This window comes from Hermetia illucens, chromosome 2 (genome assembly GCF_905115235.1).
Source record: "Hermetia illucens chromosome 2, iHerIll2.2.curated.20191125, whole genome shotgun sequence".
NCBI lineage: Eukaryota > Metazoa > Arthropoda > Insecta > Diptera > Stratiomyidae > Hermetia > Hermetia illucens.
Window position 1 is genome coordinate 146,630,815 of NC_051850.1, and position 10,130 is coordinate 146,640,944.

The 10,130-nt window shown below is 42.4% G+C and overlaps 2 protein-coding genes across 2 annotated transcripts; both read left to right on the forward strand.

The window, feature by feature from the left end:
* The first annotated feature begins 1,032 nt into the window (after positions 1 to 1,032).
* LOC119649020 (alcohol dehydrogenase 2-like) lies at positions 1,033 to 2,367 on the forward strand. Its single transcript, XM_038050975.1, has 4 exons — positions 1,033 to 1,189; positions 1,246 to 1,473; positions 1,780 to 1,953; positions 2,019 to 2,367. Exons 1-4 carry the CDS (start codon positions 1,097 to 1,099, stop codon positions 2,265 to 2,267), a joined length of 744 nt encoding a protein of 247 aa, XP_037906903.1. The 5' UTR covers positions 1,033 to 1,096; the 3' UTR covers positions 2,268 to 2,367.
* Positions 2,368 to 7,979: 5,612 nt separating this feature from the next.
* Positions 7,980 to 9,485, forward strand: LOC119650011 (alcohol dehydrogenase-like). Its single transcript, XM_038052481.1, has 4 exons — positions 7,980 to 8,105; positions 8,179 to 8,406; positions 8,901 to 9,074; positions 9,134 to 9,485. The coding sequence occupies exons 1-4, from the start codon at positions 8,013 to 8,015 to the stop codon at positions 9,404 to 9,406; spliced, it is 768 nt and encodes a 255-aa protein (XP_037908409.1). The 5' UTR covers positions 7,980 to 8,012; the 3' UTR covers positions 9,407 to 9,485.
* Positions 9,486 to 10,130: the final 645 nt, after the last annotated feature.

Below are 10,130 nucleotides of genomic sequence, written 5' to 3' on the forward strand. Positions count from 1 at the left end.
AGTTGGTAAGGCAACTCGGTTGTTATTCACTATCACCCGGTACTGGTTGACGACGTTCTGTTCCGGAACATGACTTAGCTCCGGAAATCGGGTTATGAACGCGTCATGTAGTCGATGTCTGTACCCTGATGGATTCCGTTCCAAATCCGTGACACGGTAATAGGCGCGGACGATAAATTCGTTGAGTTGGTTCGTCCAAACCATACGACGCCTAGGTCTCCCGTCCCTGGTGGTTGACGGCATAACCGCCAAAACATCCAAGGGCGAAGAGCCGCTCTGATGTTGTTGAACGACCCTTAACCGTGTTGGGTACTGTCTTCGTGTCCCTGGGGTCCCATTAAGAGAATTTAAATTGTTTTCCCCAATTTTTATTCCCACGAGTATTGGGGAAGCAGTCAACCCTGCAACAGAGCCCCAATGTTGCAATGCCCCATGGTTACCTCCAAAGGTAGGGAAGGTATTTGGAGGGGAGCCGCTGAAATACAGTGTAACGTCACTGCAATTCATCCGATAGGCGCGTCGATCCCTTCGCCCCGGATTACGGATTTGTTAAGGAGGTTTACTCCCCCTGAACGGGAAGAATCGGTAAGGGAGGACGAACACAAAGGGAAACGTTCTGCTTGTCCGCGGCTACTTATTAACAAGATTAACTTGCGATATTCGTAGCTGACCCGGTGGGTCATGTCATTATCCGCAACCCATGACACGCGCCTGGTCGCATGCAGCTCTGCGTTTGCAACTCAGGTGAGGATAAACCTGGTACGCCAGGTTATAAAACAATAAATAAATATATAAATAAATATATAATATAATATATATAAAATTGGAATCAATGTTTACCATTTTACAAACCAATTTATCTATTAGCTGATTTTTTACATACATATGAGTGTAAAAGATACCCATTTTACAGCTCAAAGAGGCTTGGAATTCATTTATCCCGAAACTCAGCAAAACACAAAATTCACTCTATGTTCAAAGTAGCAATTTAATAGTCCTTTGTTTTATAGAATTCTATGTTAGTACTGTTTGTATAGTTGCAGCGGTTGAGTTTAAACCCACTAGATCCAAACGCCATCAGCCTCCAGTCATAAAAATGAATTGTGCAGGTAAAAGTGCATTGATAGCAGGCGGCCTAGGTGGTATTGGCTTAGCTACCTGCAATTCTCTCCTCAGGAAAGGAGTCAAGGTAGAATTCCATCCAACTAGACCTTTCAGAAATAATTCCAGCTAATTTTCTAATAGAATTTGAGAATATTCGACATAATAGAAAACCCCCAAAAACTGAAAGGATTAACAAGCACCTACCCAAAGGCTAATGTGAAATTTTGTAAAGTGGACGCCACAAAAAAATATGAAATTGACAATGGATTCAAAACTGTTTTGTCTGATTTCAAGTCAGTGGATATTTTCGTAACCTGTGTAGGTGTGGTTGATGAAATGCACATTGAACGATGCATTGAAATAAATTTGGTAAGTGTACTTTTAAGGAATTTCTCACCGTTATCATTATGACTCGTACAAAAAATGGTGGAAGTGTAAACATTTTTATTTAGCAGCAATTACAAGTGCTATTATCAAGTAACAATTTCAGTGCTAATATTATCACGGGAGTGACCCCACAAATTGCAAGCAAATTGCTTATCAAAGAAACACAAATTTCACTTTGATAAGCATAAATAAAACAATACAACAAATCAGTCAAATTCAATTTATGTATCAAAGTTCAGGCCTAATATAGATAACTCACTGATCGAATTCCGCTTAATCGTTCCCCAGCTATCAGCAATCTACCTCAACTATGCTGCTTTGGAGTACATGAGCAACTCAAAGGGAGGAAATGGTGGAATAGTAGCAAATATTGCCTCAGTAGCTGGAGTAGCACCCTTCCCCGCATGTGTAGTGTATGCTGCTACCAAACACGGTGTTTTAGGTCTAACAAGGTCTCTCGGGGTGAGTAATAGTAAATCCAACTCTGCGATTAAGCCAGATAAAAATCTAGTAAATTCTCTTTTTAGACCAATACTTATTTTAAGAAAACCGGCATTAAATTTATCACAATCTGCCCGGGTTATACAACCACCCCGCTCCTCAATCAATTTAATGGATCCCCAATAAATGATATTAAAAAGATTCGCGATTCACCGCAACAATCACCTGAAATTTGTGGGGACCTATTGGTTGAAGCAATAGAGAAAGATATGAACGGATCGATATGGTTGATAGATGAAGGGAAACTGAAGGAAGTTACTCCCCCAAAATTGTAATACTTCAGGCGGTTATACAGATACAAAGCGAATATCCTGAAAATTCATATAATTATGTGGAAGTAGAGAATAACTACATTAAACGAATATTTATAACATATTGTATATTTATTATTATATTTAGTTGATAGTTCGCAATTTCATGTTTGGAGTGTCTCTTCGTGCAAATAAAGGGACACTCGGCGGATGCGCGAAAGGACGATATATGTAAGCCCTTAGCATTCTAAAGAACATCTCAAAAGTTTGATAGATAGAGAGCGGGCTGGGTTCGGCTCCAGATCCTCCTGCATTGACTACATCAACACCATACGGTTTCAATTCTCCTTCTCCCCGCTCTTTCGCTTTTTTCTGTCTCGTATTCCGTTCATTCCAAATGCGAGTTCTGCCTCCTGAGTTGCTCACTTCCGCTAAACGATGTCCTCCCGAATAGAAGCAAGTCCCGCGGTAACTACCGTGGCTGCACGAGTGCCGCCCTTTTGGCGTAGGAGCCCGGCAGCGTGATTCCTCCAACTCGATGCCCAATTCATTTCAACCGACGTCACAGCGGATGCCTTTCGTTTCAATTACGCACTGGTCGAGCTAGACGAGGATTGCTCTAATAGGCAGCTTAAAAGCCAGCCTGCCAGTGAATGAGACGTCTAAACTTAAACACTTACTGACATAGCTAGAGCTAAGTAACCGCATGCTAAGCCAAATACTGCGTGAAACGAAGCAGTTAGGTGGTGACAAAGTCGGCACCAAGCTGCTACAATCTTTGTAGCTGCAGAGACTTCCAGAGAGCACACAGACCATCCTGGGATATGCAGATTCGGGGTCTATGGATACGTTAGCCGTCATCGCGGTACAAAATTCATGAGGGCCACGCGCCACCCATGGTTCGTGAAGTGTCTCGTGACAACTTAGGCCAGGCGGCTCAGCTACAGTAGATAGTGACAGCTCTAGATCCGCCTTCCGAAATGAGCAATCGATTAGTAGGTCGTCAGGACTTTCGGCAAGTACCGGGGCATGCTGGTACCATTACAGGTTCGCTGAAAAGACTAAAAAATATACCAGCCCCTACTTTTTCGCACCAAACAAATCAGACTTGCCTGAAGTTCTGGCGGCTGCTACGCGAAACAAAGCACCACGTCTCACCACAATCTACGGCCCCTTGAACGGGCGCAACTACCCGGTCAATACAGGCGCTGAAGTTTCGATTCTTCCCGTATCCCGGCATAATAATTTAACACCACAATCATAAACTCGCGGCAGTAAATCCTTCGTCGATCCGTACGGCTACAGGCAGATAGACTTGAGTTGAGGACTTCAACGAGCGTTTTCTTGACGCTTCATTATCGCGGACATCCGCATTCCTATCTATCACGTGTCTTGTTAGTGGATATAGATTCATAACAGATCCCTGATTGACCCTACAACTTCCCTTAGGTCATCAGGAAAAGTTTCATTCTGCTCACCCAACACTCTTTCCATCGTTTTTGAAGACGTTGCTCACGTACATATTCTCACACTTCTAACACAATACCGCAATATCACTAGCGAACTAAGTCCCTCCGAGCCCATTAAGCATGATGTCCATTAAGCACCACATCAACAGTACTGGCTCTCCATTTTTCTCTAAGGGATATCCATTACCACCGCAGAGGCTCGGAGTTGCACGGAAAGAGTTCGAAGAACTTCTTAAGCAGCCACTTCACATGACCTAATGGCGAATGGAGACCTTGAGCCGACTAAAGATGTCTAAATGCTCAGACCATTCCAGACTCCAGATCCCACTCATCTACGATTCTGCGCACTCTATCGCAAACTGCCGTATTTTCTCGACCTCGGACTTAGTCAAGGCATACCATCAGATCCCTGTAACTCCCGAAGACATCGCGAAAACGGCAACATGCACACCATTCAGACTCTTCGACTTCACTAGGATGACTTTTGGACTGTGCAACGCGACGCAAACCTGTCAGAGATTCATCTACTCTGTGCTGCGAAACCTCAACTTCTGCTTCGTATATTTAGATGATGTTCTGGTCACGTCTTTCTTTGAGCCCCAGCATTTAGAGCACCTCGAGTGCATGTTCCAACGTTTCCTTGACGCAAGTATATTACTTAACGTTGAAAAGTGCAAATTTCTAACATCGCAGGTGAGATTCCTCGACCACATGATTACCCCCGATGGCATCCAACCAGACCCAATCAATCCGCAAGCTATTTAGAGCTTCCCGCTTCCAAAAACTATTAAGGATCTGAGAAAGTTCTTGGATATGTTAATTTTCTATCGTCGTTTCCTGCCCAAGCCCGCCAACCATCAATCGATCCTTAACGGGTTCTTGTCTGGGCAAAAGACCAAAGACTCCCGTCTAATTGTGCTGTTCCCAGAGGCTGTCCAGGCATTTGGGACCATCAAGCAGCAGCTGGTGGATGCTTCACTTCTGGAATTACCTCAGCAAGATGCACCCCTAGGCGGTAGGAGTCTTCCCTCGGTCCACCAAATGTTTCCGCACAATCCACCTCGACATCATTGCCCCTTTGCGAGACTCGCACGGTTTCAGGTATTGCCTCACAGTCAACAATAGGTTCACGTGGTGGCCTGAGGCAACACCTATAAAACACATTAATGCACAATATTATGCAGAGGCTCTCTATCGAGAATGTAACCCACGTTTTGGTGTGCCGTCAATTACCATCACCGACCAGGGAATGCAGTTTAAGTCCTCCATCCCTCTCAGAGTTAGGCAAACTCCACGGCTTTAAACGCCACCGGGCAACCGCGTACCATTTGCAATCCAATCATCATCATCAACGGTGCAACACCCACTATCTGGTCTAGGCCTACCTTAATAAGGAACTCCAGATATCCCGGTTTTGCGTCGAGGTCCACCAATTCGATATTCCTAAAAGCTGTCTGGCGTCCTGACCTACGCCATCGCTCCATCTTAGGCAAGGTCTGCCTCGTCTTCTTTTTCTACCATAGATATTGTCCTTATAGACTCTCCGGGTGGGATCATCCTCATTCATACGGATTAAGTGACCCGCCTACCGTAACCTATTGAGCCGGATTTTATCCGCAACCGGGCGGTCATGGTATCGCTCATGGATTATGTAGGCTACGGAATCGTCCATCCTCATGTAAGGGGCCAAAAATTCTCGCAGTCCAATGGGATGCTCAAAAGGTGGTACAGGACGCTTAATGTCGCTATAATGGCCCAGGACGAACTTTCTTAGTTGCAGGTCCTGCTGCTCGTTTTACTTGGCCTCTGTGCAGCCAATCGAGAAGAGTTCGCTGCAAATTCCGCGAAGCTGGTATATGGACTCCGCAACGACCCTGTTCTCGGGTCGGGGCTCAACGCTACCGATCTGTTGCGTCTGCTCAAGAACGTAATACTATAGCTGAAGCCGTCACCACTCGCCAACCACCCGACCACCCGGCTTTCGACTTCTTCTACACTACACTCAGGCACTACATGATAGTTCTGGGGGTTTAATATGAGTACTTGCCGTGTAGGCATAATCTCACAGTCCCCTTCGGCCAAGGATTAATTTGAAGACCACAATCAGGTTCCCGTTGTGGCTGGTACAGCGGGACTGGTTTATTTTGAGTGCAGCCTCAGCATTCATATCACTGAGTGCGAGGGCTATCTAACTCCTTTGCCGGAACTAAAGGATACGGCGAGCGTGTTGTACCGCGCAACTACAAGCTTGGACCCGGAAAGAGCTCGACCCGCGATATGAGCTCAACCACCATGAGACTCCCACAAGGGGCCAAACATATCGATCTTCACCTCCCGAAGTCTTCGTCTCTAGTCGTCCAAGCAAAGAAACATAAAACACATCACCGATTGCCAGCAGAATAGATATCGGTCATACAATGCAACCATGACAAACCTCGCCTTGGACTTCACTTTTCGAAATCGTAACAACCATTCCTTTCTTCGTATGTTGCGTTCGCTTTTTCATCCGCAAGAAGTGAAACTTCACCATGTCGTATACGATGCAGAATCATGTTAAAGCGATCCTTCCATCTTTTCAGCTGTTCATCATCGTAAATGACAAACCCTCAGTGGGGACCATCGAAAGGTTTGCAAAGAACCACAAACCTTTTGTGACGTTTTGTAATAAGGTATATGGGAGCGAAGTGGTTACTATTAACGACAGCATCTGTTCCCTGATGGAATTCCTGTTGTAAGTGCGTACACTACCCTACATTTCTCGTAGTTTATCTCGGTAGTAGAGCTCTCATTCACGGCATTCGCGTCTACTCCTAAATATCAACAGCAACTTTCCCTTCCACCTTCCCCAGTCAACCAGGTTTTGTAAAGTCCTTTTGGGAAGTAGTTGGCAATTTCATCCACACCGCAAATAAAGCCACTTTTGATGGTAATCAAGTGCTCATCAATATTCTCAGGCGAATTCCAGAAATTATATAATTTAGACAACAAAAATGTTTTCCCACTGCTGGACGACAGCCATATCGGGGAGGTAGCCCGTATTGAATTTGGGGGTCGACACTCTACTCCCCTACAAGTAGATACAGTGGAGGCGTGTAACCGAAGGTAAGGTAAAGTAAGAACCTTCAGTTGCCAACTATTTTATTACACACGTTCAGAAGACAACTCCCAACTCCACCGGTGATCGTAATATGCTCGATCTGATTGAAAGTTTGTTGCCGGCCAGTCAAATCCCAACTGACCTTGTGGCTGGCCATGTACTCGAACGTTCTGCCGTTCCAGTCACCAAGAACATGCCTCCTCATCACATACCCGAGTAAAATGGTTTCAGAAGCTACCTCAGCATTCAGACCACCCACACATTCACACTACCTTCTTTCTCACACTTCCTTTCTTTCGCACTCTCCTGAACTACGTGTAATTGCTCATAGAAAGCATCCTTCTCCTCTGTGTCTCCGTTGGTGCACTACACTAGCGCTACTTAACTTCAGACGGAATCTCGCAGTTAAGATCTTGTCAAAAACGCACAGTACCAGTCATCGCAATAAAGAGAAGAGTATTCTCCAAAGTCCCACTATCTCATTTCGCTTAAACACAGAATGTCCAGCCGATATTGGCGGAGTTGTCTTTCAAGCTGAGAAAAGCGAGAATTTTGGGGGTCTTGGCACCGGTTTCGAGGAGCGTGCGCTTATTCCGGAAACCAATCATAAGCCTTTTTCGATAACCTAGCCAACCAGACAGTCCCTCTCCGAGCCATTTCGGTAACTAAGTAGTTCCGAATTTTGTAGATTGCTAGCTCATAAGTGACATCCCTTTACATCCCCTATCCGCTGATCTTGCAGGTAAAATAGCCACGTGTGACAGACAGAATGGCAAGAAATGATGGTCTTCTCATTACTAAGGTTATTAAATTAATATCAGAACTGAAGCCCAAATTGTTACTAGTATTCTTAGAGTTGCTACTTTCCATACAACTTCTGCTGCTGGTTGCCGCGCGATTCGCCGTTGTGTGAAGCTGCAGCAAGTCCATTTTTCCGATTTGAAGTTTACCTTAGCTCGCTCTATTGATCAAAGTTAACTCCAAAAAGAATTCTGGTTCTCTTTGGTAAGAATCTCTAATAAATATTCCATTTATCTTAAAATATGCTCATCATATACATATATAGCTTGATCACAATCCTAAATAAATTTTGAATAAATAAATCTACAAAAATAATCAGTTTGGGTACCATTAAAATTCTATGATAAGCTTTAAATCGCCATCAAAATAGCCAGGCAAGCAAAACATCGTTTAGTCGCTAAGATGGATTGCTCGGGAAAGACTGCAGTAGTTGCTGGAGGATTTGGTGGCATCGGTTATGCCACCTGTAACTCCTTACTAAGCAAAGGTGTTAAGGTCAGTACTTTTCAAAGAACTAAATCATTCCTTTAAATAGATACTAAACTTTTACGCTTTTCTATTTTTGCAGAACCTTGGTATTTTCGATTTGTTCGAAAATGGTGATTTACTACAAAAATTGAAGAGCAATTTTCCAAAGGCTAATATTAAATTCTGGAAAGTCGATGCAACAAAGAAAAGTGAAATTGAAAATGGTTTTAAAGGTGCCGTGGCTGAATTCAAATCAATTGATATTTTCGTTACGTCCGTTGGTGTGGTCGATGAAATGAACCCTGAACGATGTGTTCAAATCAATCTGGTGAGTGGCATTATTACTTAGTGCTTAATTATCATAGAACCGGCTTCAATTTTCGCGCTAAAAAAAATAGCTAGAAAACATGTAAGCCTTGGCCCGATCGTTAGCGCCAAGTCAGGTATACAATCTCTGGAAGATACTTTAGGAAAAGTATTCAAACTGGGAGTCATTAAAATCCACCTTCTGTTTATAGTGACGTTAGATAACAATATCTTTTATTATGTAAAAACAACGTATTAATGTTGTCCACTATTCAAACTATGCACATTTGTAGCTCAAGAGAAAAGAAAGGAGGGAAAGGAAATTTAAAACACTTTGTATATTACAAATATTCTGAAGAATCTCAAAATAAAGAATGTTTACCATGCTTGCAACCGCAAAGCATATATGCAATACAAAAAGAAAGCTACATTCGTAAGATAAATCAAAGTAACCATAAAATAAATGCAATTCCTATTTCTACTATTTCATACTATTTTCATACATCCTTACAACAGCTGGGAACAATGAACCTCAATTACGTCGCTATTGACTATATGAGCGTAGCAAAGGGTGGAAAAGGCGGTCTAGTGGCAAATGTGGCATCACTTTCCGGGATTGTACCATTTCCCTTATGTGTAGCATATTGTGCAACCAAACATGGAATTGTCGGTCTGACTAGATCCTTAGGAGTGAGTAGCATCAAAGTCAATACCTCAAACAATTCTATAATAAAATTTACTTTTTTCAGAGCGATTTTTACCTGAAGACAACCGGAATCAAATTTGTATCAATTTGTCCCGGTTTCACAGAGACTCCTTTGCTTGGTAACTTTGCCGGTTCACCAGTAAACAGTGTAAAAACTGATTCTGCAAAACTGGCTCAACAAACAGCTGAAACCTGCGGTAAACTGTTGGTTGAAGCTCTGGAAAAAGACAAGAACGGATCGATTTGGATGATTGACGCAGGAAAAATGAAAGAAATCATTCCTCCAGAATATTATAGCGGCCCAACCGGCACATAGATTACTTTACTAAGTGTATTTTTTGTTATCAGTTTTTGAATAAAAATCGTATTGAAAAAAAACCCGTTTGGGGGTCGAAGTCTCCTGTGGCTATTTGAATGATATGATAACGTGTGACGTGCAACCAAATCGCTATAATGGATCTTGATAACTTTCTCATAGAATTATATCTAATTGGGCTTTGACTTTGATGGAGCACGAAATTTAGTGCGAGTTGGCTTGCGTCCATAGTACAAGGTCAAAGTCTGTTATTATCTTTCGACTATCAGAATAAAATAATGTTAATATTTCTACACGATAATCAATTCAGTCACAATACTCGTATATTGAAATAAAAAAATATCGTTTTGGAAAAAGAATAACACCAACATGATGTTTTTTTGGGGATTGTTAGTTTGAAATGATAACTACTTTCTAATCAAACTTACGAGCAAATTATGCCTAGAAAAAAAATTAATCTAAATTCAAATTCAGTATTTACGAAAAATATTGAGATTTAATTGATAACAAGTCGGAATACTGGAAGCTGGTGCTTCAGGTAACAAGTTCTGTGTTCATCTTATGTGAGCAAATCTCTATGCACGATTTTCCATTCATACGCAGCTAAGAATGCAAAATATTCCGCAATATTTTTCTAAACTCTAAAATACACAAATGTACATACATATAAACGACATAAATACTGTGTTCCTCTCAAATAAACAAACATTGTCTATTACCGCAT

Bases quoted from the DNA above. Each gene is read 5' to 3' on its own strand.
- LOC119649020 (XM_038050975.1), top strand. From the start codon at position 1,097: ATGAATTGTGCAGGTAAAAGTGCATTGATAGCAGGCGGCCTAGGTGGT. The intron at 1,474-1,779 runs GTAAGTGTACTT...ATCGTTCCCCAG, and splicing joins GATGCATTGAAATAAATTTG to CTATCAGCAATCTACCTCAA. The intron at 1,954-2,018 runs GTGAGTAATAGT...TTCTCTTTTTAG, and splicing joins GTCTAACAAGGTCTCTCGGG to ACCAATACTTATTTTAAGAA.
- LOC119650011 (XM_038052481.1), top strand. From the start codon at position 8,013: ATGGATTGCTCGGGAAAGACTGCAGTAGTTGCTGGAGGATTTGGTGGC. The intron at 8,106-8,178 runs GTCAGTACTTTT...CTATTTTTGCAG, and splicing joins TACTAAGCAAAGGTGTTAAG to AACCTTGGTATTTTCGATTT. The intron at 8,407-8,900 runs GTGAGTGGCATT...TCCTTACAACAG, and splicing joins GATGTGTTCAAATCAATCTG to CTGGGAACAATGAACCTCAA.